The sequence below is a fragment of the Primulina eburnea genome, chromosome 10 (assembly GCF_022965805.1).
Source record: "Primulina eburnea isolate SZY01 chromosome 10, ASM2296580v1, whole genome shotgun sequence".
NCBI classification, from domain to species: Eukaryota; Viridiplantae; Streptophyta; class Magnoliopsida; order Lamiales; family Gesneriaceae; genus Primulina; species Primulina eburnea.
In genome coordinates, this window is record NC_133110.1 from 1,420,648 (window position 1) to 1,436,886 (window position 16,239).

The 16,239-nt window shown below is 34.6% G+C and overlaps 1 protein-coding gene across 1 annotated transcript; it reads left to right on the forward strand.

The window, feature by feature from the left end:
• Positions 1-2,583: 2,583 nt before the first annotated feature.
• LOC140842332 (uncharacterized) lies at positions 2,584-16,045 on the forward strand. The gene is made up of 27 exons (XM_073210125.1): positions 2,584-2,802; positions 2,928-2,993; positions 3,099-3,185; positions 3,996-4,052; positions 4,175-4,239; positions 4,353-4,522; positions 4,888-4,949; positions 5,051-5,134; positions 5,712-5,871; positions 6,114-6,229; positions 6,435-6,563; positions 7,457-7,528; positions 7,715-7,810; positions 8,033-8,110; positions 8,841-8,969; positions 9,186-9,359; positions 9,827-10,030; positions 10,115-10,228; positions 10,365-10,597; positions 11,325-11,370; positions 11,453-11,701; positions 12,518-12,748; positions 13,135-13,226; positions 14,012-14,240; positions 15,015-15,371; positions 15,452-15,525; positions 15,626-16,045. The coding sequence occupies exons 1-27, from the start codon at positions 2,701-2,703 to the stop codon at positions 15,729-15,731; spliced, it is 3,582 nt and encodes a 1,193-aa protein (XP_073066226.1). The 5' UTR covers positions 2,584-2,700; the 3' UTR covers positions 15,732-16,045.
• Positions 16,046-16,239: the final 194 nt, after the last annotated feature.

The window sequence follows — 16,239 nt, forward strand, 5'->3', positions numbered from 1 at the left end:
CAAACGAGAATGACTGAAAGGTAATTACACATTGCCGTGTTGAAAAGTGAGAACCGCATTGCATCGAAGCGGATTCTCAATGCCGGCATGCCCTAAAACCCAAATTAACAAGAATTTTCCAAAATTAGATATTTGAACGTAAGACTTAGATATAAGGCGAAATAATATATCAATAATCCTGTCACATGCAATGAATTTCTACTGATCATATAAATAGATTCAATTAATTTTAATAAAATTATGAGAAATAGAATGTATTGAGATCTTTGGTGGATTATTCTCTTTAATGATTTATGGATTGTGGAGAACAAATGGAGAACAATTTTTTAAAAATTAAATTAAAAACGTATAATAACAAAGTAGGGTGAGGTTGTATTTTGTCGATACATTTTACAATCGATTCGACAAATATTAAAATTGTAGTTTGTGATCTAATTAACACACAAAAATCTCAAACTGTCACAAGTCAATTTTGTGAGACAAATCTCCGACTTAATTTATAAAAATATTATTTTTCACTATATATAGATTTGGATAGACAAATCTAACATTAATATTCAATTAAACTATTCATTGTGTGTAATTCAATCACAATGTGATACGAAATTATCAAATTCAACTTAGTATTGATGCTTTTTTCTATCATTCTCTCTTGGTGATGTTTTATAAGCTATATGATTTTATTTGAAATATGACGTGATATTTGAATTCTAAAATAATATATGCATATCACTTGATCTAGTTGCACCATTTGTCCCGAAAATGAGATATGTCTTAAGTTAAAGACTGTGTGAACCCCAGTCATCCCAATGCGTCAAAAAAAAGAAAAAGAAAAAGAGAGGATTTTAAAATAATATGTTTACGAGCATAGAATTCAAAGTCCCCTATTAAAAAACATTATAAAAGAAGGTAATCACATGCAAAAATAACTTCCGATCGAGAACTCCAATTCTATCCAAGATAACTCAAAAATATAGATGAAAATCTCGCTAGTGGGGAAATCATGTCAGATCCACAAACTCTTGGGTAGTCAATTGATTTATCATATATATTTATATTGTATTGAAAAAGATGGATGTTGTGAGCCAAAAAATGTAAGTGGGGTAGGGTTTGTGTGATTTGAGAGTTTGAAACATAACAGTTCGCGTCTTCTAGGTCATTTACTTAAAAATAACTAACTTTGGATCAAATGAATCTGCTACACTTATTTTCTCGAGTCGATTTTTGGCACTGGTTTTTAAAGAGCGGTGACTTTCCTTTGGTGAAGAAGATTATTGGGATTCGAACAGAGATGATTTAGAAAAGTCTGAATATATTGAAACAGTCGTAGCTTTGCTTGATAGTTTGTTCACTCAACTTCCTTTGATTTGACTTATTATTCCTTCATAAATATTGCTCAATCTCCGAGTTTTATATGACATTCAGATGTTTAGCGGTCTATTGTTTTTCACCACATACATTTATCTTTTGATTATATGACAAAGTCAAGCTGCTTACTCATTGCGGGCTTCCATTCCCAGAGGACATACATCTTGTTTTTTGCTCTGCGCTTTCTACTGAGTTCATCGACCACTTTTCTTCCATTGTCATTTAGTAAGCTCGTTTGGTTCAGCGTTCAGTCTTGACTCTATATGATTCATTCAATGACTAATATCCGTGGTGTTTTTAAGTGGTTCAAGAAATATTATCGAAAACGCAATGCTATTAACATGATTAGGATGTTTGTCTTCGCGTCTACTGTATATGAAATTTGGTTAGCCCCAAATAGGGGTGCAAACGAACCGAATCGGACCGAATAATGCTAAAAATTTCAGGCTCGAGTTCGGCTCGAATCTAGTGTGTTCGAGTTCGAGCTCGATTCGAAGTTCGAAATTTTCAGATATTTGGGCTCGAGCTCGGCTCGAAATGAAGTTCGAGTTCGAGTTCGGCTCGAAATATTCGAATATATTCGTGAACTATTCGAATTATTGCTCGAATATTAAGGTTTGAAAGCTCGAAAATACTCGAAATGTATATATATTTATTATATAATTATATTATATTAATAAAATATTAAGGCTCGCGAACCATTCGCGAACTATCGAACAAAATAATATGGGCTCGAGTTCGGCTCGAAAAAAAGTTCGAACATGTTCGAGTTCGGCTCGAGTTCGATAAGTTCGAATACGAATCGAATATTTATCGAGCAAGCTCGAAAAACTCGCGAACATATTCGATTCGTTTGCACCCCTAGCCCCAAATAAGAAGATTATTTTTTTTTGCTGAAGTCTTTTCAGTGAAGGTTTGATTTCACAATATCAAGATCTCTGGCCACACATGTCTCCATGAATTTATTTTTATCTATCAATAAGAAAAAGAAAACAAGGTACTAATTGCAATATTCAACGAAAAAATCCATCAAACCATATATTTATTATTTATCTATTATAATTTAATTTTTTAAAATTTAATATTATTCATTTGTGTATATTTACGAAATGCTTGATTCGTGTGATGTTTAACAAAAGAAGTTAAAGTACAAAATAATTGAATTAATTAGCAAAACACCCCCCAAGAACCCTGGATTATTTAATGTAACCTGCTAACAATTAACAAACCCACTTCCAAACTAGGAACAAATTCGTCGAGACCAAGATTGAAAACATGCGGCACTAAGATCTGAACTCCCACGCTCGGATCGAACCATCAACAGTTTTGATCATGATTTCCGCTAATGGGTTGTTCCTATTCGTAATTGCACTTCTGTACCTTTCAACTCTCGGGATTGCTGATACTATCCAAGGATGCGGGGGATTCGTTGAGGTCTGATAAGAGATTCGTTGGTTCTTGTGTTATATTCTACTGGATTTTGATCCAATTGGATAGCGTATATTTGATATATTTGTGGGTTCGGAGATTTACTGAAAGATTTATGTGTGAGTGGGCAGGCGAGTTCAGATTTGATAAAATCAAGGAGGCCATCTACTGCGAAATTGGATTACTCTCACGTGACGGTACGGGAACTTGCAGCTATCTTGGTTTTGTTTTGATTGTAAAGATAATATTTCATTTATTTTTGGCTAGAGTAGATGCAGCGATACTGATTTTCTAGAGTACAGGTTGAGCTTAGGACGTTGGATGGTTTGGTCAAGGACCAGACACAATGTGCTCCAAATGGGTACTACTTCATTCCAATTTATGACAAGGTAGTTCATTGTGTTTGTGTTTTTCCCCTCTGATGATGCCTGAATTTGTAAATAATATTTCTTAGCTAATAAAAAGTTTCTTATGCGATTCATTAAGTGGTGGGAACTTGTGGATGGAATGCCTCAAGTTACGACATGATACTGGAAATTGTTTGTGGGTTCAGATGGGGAATTTTGGGATCTTAATGGGATTATTGATGGAACAAGAATGTAGACTGTCACATGTTTTTGTTCCCTTCAGAACTTATTTAAGGCCCACTGGAAACTTATACAAGCTGAAGCTTCGGCGTTATTCTTAATTCTAACCTTTAAACTCTTTTAACTTAGATCATGAAGTTTATATGCATGTAAAAGGGATATGGAATCACATGGACTATGGAATTCCTGGGGTTTATTTAATGAGATGCTAGACCTCTACTTTTTTATACGGCCAATGGATTTGTTTGGTGTGGGGGTGGAGGGTGGATTAAGCAGAATGAATGAGTCTCAATCTTGAGTGAGGAACACATATGAAAAAACCATCTCTGCAGTATTTTTAAAGAATCCAACCTCTAAAGAACTTGTCCAACATGTTGGCTGTGTGTGAATCACATCAATTATACTAAATCGAGAGAAATAAAACCTGGAGAGAAGGGATGGCTGATTAATGATTATGAACAGGACTTGGGTCGGTTTAATGCAAGTTCAGTCTCTTTCAATTGTCTGATTACATTAGTGATCATTTCAATTTCATTTTATACATTTCTTGTCTCATGCACCTTTAAAGTTAATTATAAAGTCTGAAACTTTCCTTTCTTACTTTGATCATAGGGTTCTTTTGTGATCAAGATCAAGGGGCCTAACGGATGGTCATTTGCCCCAGAACAAGTTAAGTGTTGTGGAACTTTTTAGATTCTGTTTCTCATTAACAATTGCATTTCCATTGTGCGGTTTCAAGTGATTTTTTTATATCATTGCTGTCTATTCTTATGTTAAAATTTCATTTTTAGGTTCCTGTTGTTGTTGATCACACTGGTTGTAATGCCAATGAAGATATTAATTTTCGGTTTACTGGGTTTGTACTCATCTTTACTAATTTACTGTGCTCATGTTTTGCAGACATCGTGGGATTTGTCTGCCCTCTATGTATTTCATTTCTTTGGATTTATCTGGCTATTACTTCTACAGGTTCACCTTATCTGGAAGAGTTGTAGGAGCAGTTGGCGGGGATAGCTGTGTGCATAAAAGTGGTGGTCCATCGAATGTTAATGTTGAACTCTTGTCTGGCAATGGAGATGTTATCTCATCAGTTTTGACATCATCTACTGGAAGTTACTTGTTCAAAAATATAATTCCAGGTCTATATTTAACTCAGTTTTTTAACAGTGCATTATAGCCATGTAAAACATGCAAAAATTTCACAACCTTGAATATTAACGCCTCAAAAAGTTTGGATTCTATTGCCAGGATACTGTGTTAGACGAGTGAGTCTTGGGGTCTGGTGGAAAATAACATCCTTTTCCGTTTAACAAATGGAGTTGATCATGAATTTTATTGGTGATACTATATTTTCTGTATACATCTCATTTTCTTAACTATATCTTTAGGAAAATAACATTTCTATGATAAAATGGAATTTATCATGAGTTTTATTGGTGATATTAATATATTATATTTTCTGTAAACGTCTCATTTTCTTAACTATATCTTTACTTGGGTCTAGGAAAGTACAATATACGTGCTACACGTAGTGATTTAAATATCGAGGTCAAGGGATCTGCTGAGGTAATTGAAGTCATGATCCTCTTTTCTTTTACCGCATATTACACCCTTTTGAACATTTATTTGTGATTAATTTGCTTCTCAACTTCAAATTGATCCTGCAGGTGGAGTTAGAGTTTGATAATGGTGTGGTAGATGATATTTTCTTCGTTTCTGGCTATGATATTCGTGGACTTGTGGTTGCTCAGGTAGCTTTCGTTCATGACTAATTTAGCACTTGCTTCCTTTTTAGGCCTTTTTGGTGGTGGTGGAATTTGACATTGCTCATTGGTTGTTCAAATTTAATGTAACAAAATCATTGCCATTTTTTGAATCGTTTCAACTCCTCCAGACACTCCGTTCTCCACTTTCTGATGAGGAAAAACAACGACAGCTTCAATCCAAATGTTATCCATTGTTTGCTGCTCGTGGTCATAAAATATGCTTGATGATCATATAATAAGATACTCTTTACCCATCCTTTATTGTATCCAATGCGTCTTTGGATTGGTGAACCTGGAAAGAAGCTCTGCAATGAGATTTGATGATAATATATACGTTTTTGTATTGTTTTATCCACTAACTTATTGAAGTTTCACAACAGCTACAGTAAAGTTTTACAAATAGTTCACACTTTTAAAGAAAATTTGTAAATGAGATTATTCCTCTACATCTTAAAATTATGTAAAGCTGTGATTTTTTTCAGTTGCTACTGCCTCTATTCAAGAAATTACTTTACGATATTTCTTGAAATAAACAAATCTAACATTATTTCTGTTTTGATAGGGAAATCCCATATTGGGAGTTCATTTTTATTTATACTCAGATGATGTCTTGGAGTTGGATTGTCCTTATGAATCTGGTAATGCACCTGGGATGAGTAAAGCTCTTTGTCATTCAGTATCTGATGCTGATGGAATGTTCACATTTAAATCGATACCGTGCGGTACTTTTCTATTTCTCTGCAATTGATTCTCTAGATATTCCGCATTTTATGAACCGCTGGGCAACTTTTGTTTCTAAATTAATCATTCCAAGTTTGATATCAAGTGTGCTAGTGTGTGTTCATCATGTCCACCTCTATTGTAGCTTTTTTTGGTTGGCTTTTGTTTCATGATGATTTGGCTTACTATACAAGTAATGCTCGCAGAAAGAGAATAATTGATTGTGCCACTGAAATGCTTGCAGGTATCTATAATCTTGTGCCTTTCTACAAGGGTGAAAATACAATTTTTGATGTTTCTCCTCCTTCATTGTTGGTATCTGTTCAACATGATCATGCTACTGCCCCTCAAAAGTTTCAGGTATATAATTGGTTGGGTGGTTTGAAGTGTCGACATTATGAGAAGCTATTTTATTTTGTTCTCTTTCTTCTTTCCCTTTCCTACTTTCGTCATATCTCAACTTTTTCTAGGCTGTCTGTGTTTTACTTTTCATGGAATTTTGTACGTCCAAAAATGAAATATACATGACATTGCCTGATTTGAACTATTGTGGCACTGACATTAGGTTACTGGGTTTTCTGTTGGGGGGCGTGTGGTTGATGATAGTGGCACTGGAGTTGATAATGCCTCTATTGTGGTAGATGATCAAGAAAGGTCTATTACAGATAAAGAAGGATATTACAAACTTGATCAGGTAAGAACATTCCCATCTTATAACAATGTTCAACCAAGTGGTTATTCAATCAGTATTTAATGATGGGAAAAATTGACTATTTTTATTTTTATCACTTGTCCATTGCGTTGTATTCTTATACTATCATTTCACAAAGTTACGGTGCTTTACATCAGGTATTTTCACTGGCATAAACCCTTTCTATGGATCTGTGATCCTGCTGTGAGATGCAAATTATTTTTCAAATCATTTTTTAAATACAAGTAAAACCCGTTGAGGACGGAATTATGATTCTTAGCATCCCAAAAATCTGAGGTTTCAAAACTCTATATCTGGTGCTTATTGGGATCAAGAGGGGATATTAATTATGTTGTTAGAATCTAAAGTCAATAAACTAATAAGAACTAGATTGTCTCACTCGAATCACATGCAGAATTGGTGAATTTACCAAATTGTTTATAAAAAAATATTGTGGCCTTTTTAAATAAGCCCATACTAACTTGTTAATTTCCGGATAAAATTTTCTCTAAAAATTTGAAAACCAAGTTCATAATTTCAAGCCTACAAATGGAAAAATATACAGTTTTAAAAATTTTTTACTCGAGAAAAACCCTAACATGTTAATTTCTGGATAAAATCTTCTTTAAGAAATTAGAAAAAACAATTTCATGATTTCACGCCTAAGACAGGAAAACTATTTTATTAAATTTTTTTCTTAGGGGAATCGTTTCTGGCTTTCTGCCACTAGATTGTCGTGCTTTCTTTTTACTGAGAAATTACAACATGTACTTTAATTAAATGTGGGTCAATTCATCTCTACCATCTAGCATCCATCATATCTCCTTCGTTTACATTTAAATATGCAAAAAATGACCCTCGTTTGGCTTACACGGACAGTTGGTTAATACTTATAGGTTACTTCTAAAAGATACAGTATTGAAGCCAAGAAAGATCACTATAAGTTCGAAAAGTTGAATGACTTTCTGGTAAGTCAATCTTATGTTATTCACATTGTTTCTGACATGCTGACGTGTTCGATATTTCTTCTGGCTAGTAAATAGACAAATAATTGCTACAAAAATTTTGGTGGGGATAATTATGTTTATATGTTTTAATTGGATACTCATTAATATTATTTTTCTCTTCTGCCTTATTTGTAATTGTTTTCTTAGGTTTTGCCCAACATGGCTTCCATTGCTGATATCAAAGCGGTATCATATGATCTATGTGGACTTGCTCAGACTGTTAGTCCTGATTACAAAGCTAAGGTGATTTGACTTTCGTTATCATGTTTATCTTTAGTACGCTGCTTGAGTAACTAGATTTAGAAGACTAGGAAAGAAACCCTTACAAAATTCTCACTTATTCCCCTTTTCTAGTAGTTCTTCATTAGCAATTATATCCTAGCCTTGACATTGGGTAAGTTGTCTACTGTGTAGTTCTTATTAAATTAAATCTCGTGTTAAGGAATAAATATTTCTTCATTCCAGGTAGCTTTGACTCATGGACCGGAGAACGTGAAACCCCAAGTGAAACAGACCGATGAGAGTGGGAATTTTTGCTTTGAGGTAAGTCACTAAGTCGTAAACCTGAGCAGTTGTTTTTTTACTGTTTTGGGTTTGTTTTGTGTGGTTTTAAACTATCATATCAAAGGGTAGTAATAATACTTCTGAACTTAGTTCATATGAATGTTTATGATGGTATTGACTATACAATTTAAGCATCGATTACAGTGTCTTAAACATGATGTTTTTGTTATCATCATACTCTTAACAAACACATCAACTTTCCGATATCACTTCAATCAGAATTCACAAATTACTGAAGTTGGAAAGTAGTGGACTCTCATATGTTAACCCTTCGTTGCCTATTGTTATTTTTTTCCTAATCAATAAAAGCCTCTATCATGTTAAGTTTTTTACATTAGCATTTGTTATAATTTTTTAAGTTAGTTTATACAACATGCACTATTATTTTCCGAACAATGCTAAAGGTACAACCAAAATATCGTATAACGATATTTATAACAATTATATCGTGATATTTGTTATTATATCACGAAATTTTATTATTATATCGTGAGATTTGGTATTGAATTTATCATGAGATTTTAATAAATGAATTGAATTTTTTGTGTTGTAAGAATTGTTGTACAAAATTGGTTGTACATATAGCATTACTCTTATTTTCCATTGCCCTTTCTATTTTTATGTGGTCACATTTTATTATTTGTTCAGTGATGAAATTGAGATTTTCTATATTAAGAGTTGGATTACTTAAAGTAAATAATCCTTTCAGGTTCCACCTGGTGAGTATCGCTTATCAGCTTTTGCAGCCACACCTGATAGTGCGCCAGAACTTCTCTTTTCTCCACCTTATATTGATGTAAATGTTAATAAACCATTACTGGGTGTCAAATTTTATCAGGTGAGAGTTTTCATCTATTTGAATACTTTTCTTTATTGATGTGAATGTTCAAGATCATATGGCTTGCATTCAGATGGTTGAGAATGCTCATTCTTAATGGCTTGTTTTATTTTTTTGCAAAAAAATCTTAAAGTAGCATGCAGCCTGCATTCCCTGAGTGACATCTATTTCTTTTTATGGAATTTCTGAACTTTATTTTTTATTTTGAAAAATTAGGCACAAGTGAATGTACGTGGCTCTGTGGTTTGCAAGGAAAAATGTGGATCTTCTATTTCAGTTGTGCTTGTAAGATTGGATGGTAACAGGAAAGAAGAGAGGATAAGCAGTGTGACCAATCTGAATAGCGAATTTATATTTTCCAACGTACTGCCGGGTAACTATAGGGTTGAGGTAATTCATCTGATATTTGATTCGTTTTCCTTCTGAAAAGAAAGTCAAGTTCACTATCTCTGTTTCTCTTTTGTGATATTTATTTATTTAATTGCTGATGCATTTCACAATGAGCAAAGCATAAGGTTTGACAATTTTGTACTGTTTCCCAGTGCTTTATCTGCTGTTTCTTTTAGTTCTGAATTGCTGTTTTTATTTATTTAATTTCTGGAAAACAGTTCGGGGCCTGAGGGTTTAAGTTATATCTTCAGTTTCCTTGAAAGCCTCCACCATTTCCATCAACGAAAGAAGTCTCTAAATCAACACATCACTCACGCACTTTCATTTGTTCACTTCTGGATGGCATCCTTAATAATATCTTTAGTTATTGTTAATCTGTCAGAAAATTCAAGTTGCATTTTCAATTCTTCCACCTTAAGACGTTGTTATGACTTTCTTTGTTATGACTTTGATCTGTTCCATTGTAGGTCAAAAACCTTTCCCCCTCTATCGCATCTGGAGAAGATATATGGTGCTGGGAGCAGAACTCTATTAATATGGATGTTGGCGCAGAGGATGTTGAAGATATTACTTTTATTCAAAAAGGGTTTATGGTTAGTTTGATTTCTAGTCATGAAGTGGATTCTTTCCTGATATCAGCGGACGGTTCTCGTGTGAACCTGAAAATTAAGGTAGCTTCATTGGTTGATTATCTCAAATTTATTCTCCAAATTCTCTGAAATCTCTTATACTTAATATTTTTTCCCAAATTGCAGAAAGGTTCTCAACGTATTTGTGTAGAGACTCCTGGTGTGCATGAACTCCAGTTTGTTGACTCGTGTATTTCTTTTGGGAGCAACATTTTGAGATTTGATACTTATGACTTGTCGGTATGGTTTAATAGGGATTTTTCTTCTGTTGCAGTTTTTTTTGGGACAAGGGGTGAGGGTGGGAGGGGATGGAGTTGATCATACTTGGATTTATTTCCCCTACTTCAATCTTGATATTGTTTTCTTTCTTTTGTAGCCTATCTATTTAAAAGGGGAAAAATATCTTCTCAAAGGACATATAAATGTTGAATCAAATGAGAATTTACCTGATAATATACCAGTTGACATCTTGGACAATGGAATTAGTGTTGATGGGACTGTAGCCAGACTTGAATCCTCTGAAATTCATCAATCACGGGGTGCCGTCTACTCGTATTCTGTTTGGGCAAATTTTGGAAGAAAACTCATCTTTGTTCCTCGTGACTCACGGTATGTTTACTGTGGCTTTGGCGCATTGGTTAATTTTATATTGCCTTTGAAATTTTAACTTTATGAGAGAGAAGAATTTCCTGTTTGATTCCATTAGTAGCTCTTTACCCTTGATATGTCTATATTCTTTTGTTTTTGTTTGTTCCTGACCTCTCTTTAACCTTGATATGTCTATATTCTTTTGTTTTTGTTTGTTCCTGACCTTTTTCTTCTAATGTCCACTGGTGTAGGTAGAAGTTGTTTAGACTTGCAATAATTCTGTCATAGGAACGTTGAGTTTTTAAGAAATTTTGGGGGTTATTGCATCTAGTTCACTGACGTCATACCTAGTTATCACCTCCAAAAAACAATATTCGCATTAACCCCGTAAGATTATCATTTCTTGCAGTTGGTATACAAATGGGAGGTAAATATAATTAACCTTAATCTTTGTCAATAATCTCAAGTTAATGAGGTAATTTTCCAATAGTGCCCCTATGAAATTAGACCAGTACAACTGAGATTCAAGCAGGTATTCATTATTATGGATAGAGATAAGATACTTCTTGTTCCTTTGCCTTGCTGTAAATAGAGCAAGGTGTTGAGATTGCACTGTGATTGAAAATATTTCTTGCTTGATAAAGATCTTCCTTCTTTCATACAATTGATTTGTCTTTTTTGTGAGTGGTTTCCTTTGAAATTTCTATCAAAGAATTTTACGCTCTCACCGTTGTTAATACTGCTTCAGGAATGACGGGGTAAAGAAAATGTTGTTTTACCCTAGACAACAGCATGTAAGTGGTTCGGAGAGTTTTATTTACAGTAGTATACACTATTTGTAATTAATTTACTATGATTTTCATCTTGGTTGATTAGGTGTCGGTAACATCAGATGGCTGCCAAGTTCCAATTGCTACATTTTCTGGCCGATTGGGGTTATATATCGAAGGATCGGTTTTACCCCCACTTTCTCATGTTCATATAAGAGTTGTTGCAGAGAGAGAGAGCCAGATTTCTTTATTAAAGCAAGGAGATATAGCGCTTGAAACTATGACGGGGGCTGATGGTTTATTTCTTGCAGGACCTCTATATGATGATATTCATTACATCACTGAGGCCTCTAAGGTTTGAAATATGTATAAATGGTTCAGATTATGAGCATCTTTGGCACAGTTTGTTTGATTTAACTCGTGAATTCCACAAATATGATTGTTGGAAGTTTTTGTTGAAGCTTTGAAGTGTTATAATGATATACATCAATTCACAGAACGTAAAAGTTAGAACTTCATTGTAAAAGTGTACAACATCCACTCAAGGGAGACTCTGTCACTCTGAGAACCTTGGGGTTCAAGGCAGGCCCTTCTCTTTGAAGTGTATCTCAGCTTGCTTCTTGCATGATGCTAAATTATGAGTGAAAGTTGTTGGGTTCTGAGTTTCCCTAAGATATGCAATTCTTCTTCTGTTTCCTCCTCCATCATTAAAGTTTTAGATTTGTCGCTCATCTCCTTACAGAAAATGGTGTAGCAATTCCTCTCAGTTCGTTTCCTATCTCCATTCAAATACAAATTCAGCGACCTTGTGTTTTCAATTCAGTTTCTGTGTTGGTGCAAGCCGAGGAGGTGATGAGTTTATAAAATGATCCATGGACAGGAGATGTTCTTCTAGTTAGTTTGCCTTGAGGCAGCCTGTATGTACTTGGCATAATTTTTTTACAACTATTATTGTCTGGATATTTGATTTAATTGAAGGCTGATTAGGTTGATATAGATGTAATTCCATCACTAACAGCCAATTACTAGAGTAGTGCTTATATGAAACCTAGCCATTCGTAAATGCACACATGAAATCTCGTGTAGGTCTAGCTCCGTAAAATCCAATCATACACGAATATTTTTTAACTGCTGGCAAGCATAATGTCTGAGATTTTCTTCTTACTTGCAGCCTGGTTATTACGTCAAAAAAGTTGGATCCAATTCCTTTTCTTGTCAGAAGCTTGGTCAAATTTCCGTGAGATTGTACTTTAAAGAAGACATCAATGACTCTTTCCCTTCTGTTTTGTTGTCATTGAGTGGTGAAGATGGATATAGAAACAATTCAATTACTGGTGTTGGTGGAACTTTTGTTTTTGATGGTTTATTTCCTGGGAGTTTTTATCTCCGACCTTTGTTGAAGGTATTTGGTGGATTTCAATGCTCTTGATATGTATTTTTGTTCATTATTGTCTGTAGTACATTTTAAGTTCCCAATTACAAGCAAAGCTTCAATTGCTTGTGTGGAAAATTTGTGAGGATGACAAATATTGGAATCTGCCTTTTATTTTACCCGAAAGCTGGTTTCAAAGCTCACTCTCTTGCTCTATTCCCAGACACTTATTTTGGTTCTATGATAATTTGCATATGTCAAAGTTGTGCATTTTCAAGCATAATTGGATAAGCTTTTAAAATTTATGCCACAGCATAATTGGATAAGCTTTTAAAATTTATGCCACTCATTTGGTGACTCATTTTTTTAGGTAATGACATCATAATATTGAATGACATTCTTTTTCCTTTTTCCAGGAGTATGCTTTCTCTCCTCCAGCCCAGCCAATTGAAATTGGCTCTGGAGAATCCAAGGAAGTCGTGTTTCATGCTACCCGAGTTGCTTTTAGGTATAAACTCTTACGTTAAATCACCAACCTCATATATTTAATCAAATTGATTCTTGACAGGTTTTCCATTTTTTAATGGACCCATTAAAATCCTATCGTCTGAAAATAATTTTAGGTCATGTATCTATATTGGATCAAAATCCTGTTGGCACCATGATAATACACTCTCTTCCCATGATTATTTTTGTGCATGACTGCAAATATTATCGAACTTATTGTTGGTCTCTGTCTTTTCTTTGTAATCTGATTTCCCTCTTGATAGTAGGCAATTGTTTCATATTTTATCATGAGATAAGTTTCAATATTTTTTGAATGTTAAGGAATCTAAATACGCTCGCTCCCCTTTAAAGAATCTGTTATGGAAGTTATTCTTTTAAGACGATACTTTATCTTATGTTTAAACTGTGGATGGCCAGTCATCAACTACAGGGTGCATCACTCAAGGTTTTTTTTTTTTTTTTACTTCTTGCATGACGATGTTAAAGTGTTGCACATTTTATTATCATGAAATAAGCTTGTGAGCTAGATCTGGATCAAGCTTTGTTTGGGTTAAGGATGCAACCAACAAAACCTTACTTTCTTTTGATAAAATGTTTTGGAGTGTGAACTTTAACACTAGATGCTGAATTTTATTTTGTACCTTTTAAGCGACTTACCATAAACTCGATGTTTGGTGAGAGATTCAAACATTTTGTGTGATTCAACTGTCAAATTGTGGTCCACAATTTCTAAGTCTGCGTGATCTATAAATGAAAGAATCTAGAAGTTGTTTACTCCCTTTGCAGTGCTTTAGGAAAAGTAACTCTATTGTCTGGTCAACCAAAAGACGGTGTTTATGTGGAAGCTAGAGCCGAGTCAAAAGGTTTTTATGAAGAGACGAAAACAGATATTTCTGGCAGTTTCCGTCTCAGGGGCCTCCAACCTGACACTACCTATGTAATAAAGGTGGCAAGGAAGGGTGAGCTTGATAGCACACGCATTGAACGCGCTTCTCCAGGGTCCTTGGCTGTTAAGGTCAGCTTCATTTGTTGATTGAGACATGTAAATCAGATAGCAAAGTATATTTCGACAGTTATCCTAGGCTAAGGTTTAGTTCTCAAGCTGTATGCTCCCTCCTCATATTAAAATTTGTTTATGCCAATTTTGAGGGAGTAGTTTGTTGTGATATCTCAAGCAATAATTAATATCGTTGAACTGTAGTTTTTCTTTTGTTATTACTGCAGTCAGTTAATTGCTTTCTTGTTAGTAACACAATATACTTTTTTTCCTCACAAAGTATGGAGCATCTTCCGAATTAAGGGAACCATAGAATTTGGAATATGTAAAAAATGAAGAAAATGGCCATTGTTGCTTTTTTCTCCTTTTCCTTCATAGACTTTTATTGAATCCTTTTCTTGAAATAAAATAGTACGATAAATGCTGCACTCTTTGCTATATTTAACGTTGATAGTTCTCGAGTAATATATCATGAGATACTTGCAAATTTTTGAAAGCCAACCAACTATTTTTATAGTACATTTGGGTAATACGAGGGAAATATTATGAGAGATCATGTTAACTGGTTTAAATTGCTGATAAATTAACAAGTACTGACATATGTAAACTGGTAAATGGACACCAGTGAAGAAACCTAGCAATTCTGAGCAAGGGTGATTTGTAGTGAACTTGTGAATAATCTTGTTATGCGACTATTTAACATCTTTGAATTTGCTTTAATAGTACTTGGATTTGTGTTTGTCGTCCTCATGGACAGAGAAGTTGTATTTATCTGACCGATTCATGATGTAGGTTGGCTATGAGGATGTCAAAGACCTAGATTTTGTGGTCTTCGAACAGCCAGATATGACCATTTTAAGTGGGCACGTGGAGGGGAATAACATCAAGGAGATGCATTCGCATATCAGGGTGGAAATAAGCCCTGCCAGTGATCCATCAACGGTTGAGTCCATCTTTCCCTTGCCAATCTCAAATTTCTTTCAGGTGAAGGACTTACCAAAGGGTAAACATGTCGTCCAACTTCGATCTACTCTGCCATCTGGTAACCATAGATTCGTGTCTGAGGTCATTGAGGTCGACTTAGAGAGGCAGCCTCAAATTCATGTTGGTCCATTAAGGTTTAGGATTGAAGAGGATATGTACAAGCAGGTAAGTTCTACATGACTTCCAAATCGTTCAAAATTTTCCTACGAACTTTAACTTGTCCGCTAAATTTTGACGGTTTTCAGGAATTGACAGCTGCCCCTGTGTATCCCCTGGTCGTCGGACTTTCAGTAATCGCCCTGTTCATTAGCATGCCAAGGTAACTGAGATTGTTTCAATTAGACTTACCCAGGACATCAACCACTTTCTTTTGTATCAATTTAATGGGACTTTTGATCTCTTGCACTTCTAATCTGTAGATTGAAGGATTTGTATCAAGCCACGATAGGAATTACGCTACCGGGATCATCTTCTACTGCAAAGAAGGATGTAAAGAAGCTGAGCATCAGAAAGAAGACTTACTAAATAATATTTTATTTTTGTTTTTGTTCCACCACCTTTAGGTAGGAAAACTGCAGCTTCGGGAACATTGTAGCCATTTTTCTACATAATTATTAGGAGAAGTTATTTTTGCTGAAGAAATTGCAGTCAAATGCTCACAGCAAGTAGTGGAATATTTTTAAACAAGAGGCAAGATTCTGAAGTAGAATGTCTAATACTCGAAATTGTACAATGCTAAGTTCTTGCTTTCTTGGTGTTTTCGCTTGACTATATGCAATGTCTTGGAGCATTGCTTTTGGTTTATGCCTCTTTAATGGCAATAATTACACTTTTAGTCTCTAATCGTCAGGCTCAAACCATTTTTTTTCTAAACATAAACTTCCATTTCGTAGATAATGCAACAGATACATAGTTGCTACATGTTGCAAGAGCTTAGGAATAGCATCTATACACACTAAATTACATCCACTACTGAGGCATTTACCAGCAAGATTTTGTGTTGCATTCCTAGGACAGCGATGGGGAGAAGCTT

Excerpts from the sequence above, each read along its gene's own strand:
- LOC140842332 (XM_073210125.1), top strand. The coding sequence starts at position 2,701 with ATGATTTCCGCTAATGGGTTGTTCCTATTCGTAATTGCACTTCTGTAC. Across the intron at positions 4,950-5,050 it reads AGGTCAAGGGATCTGCTGAG|GTGGAGTTAGAGTTTGATAA; the intron begins GTAATTGAAGTC and ends TTGATCCTGCAG. Across the intron at positions 12,749-13,134 it reads ATCTCCGACCTTTGTTGAAG|GAGTATGCTTTCTCTCCTCC; the intron begins GTATTTGGTGGA and ends TCCTTTTTCCAG.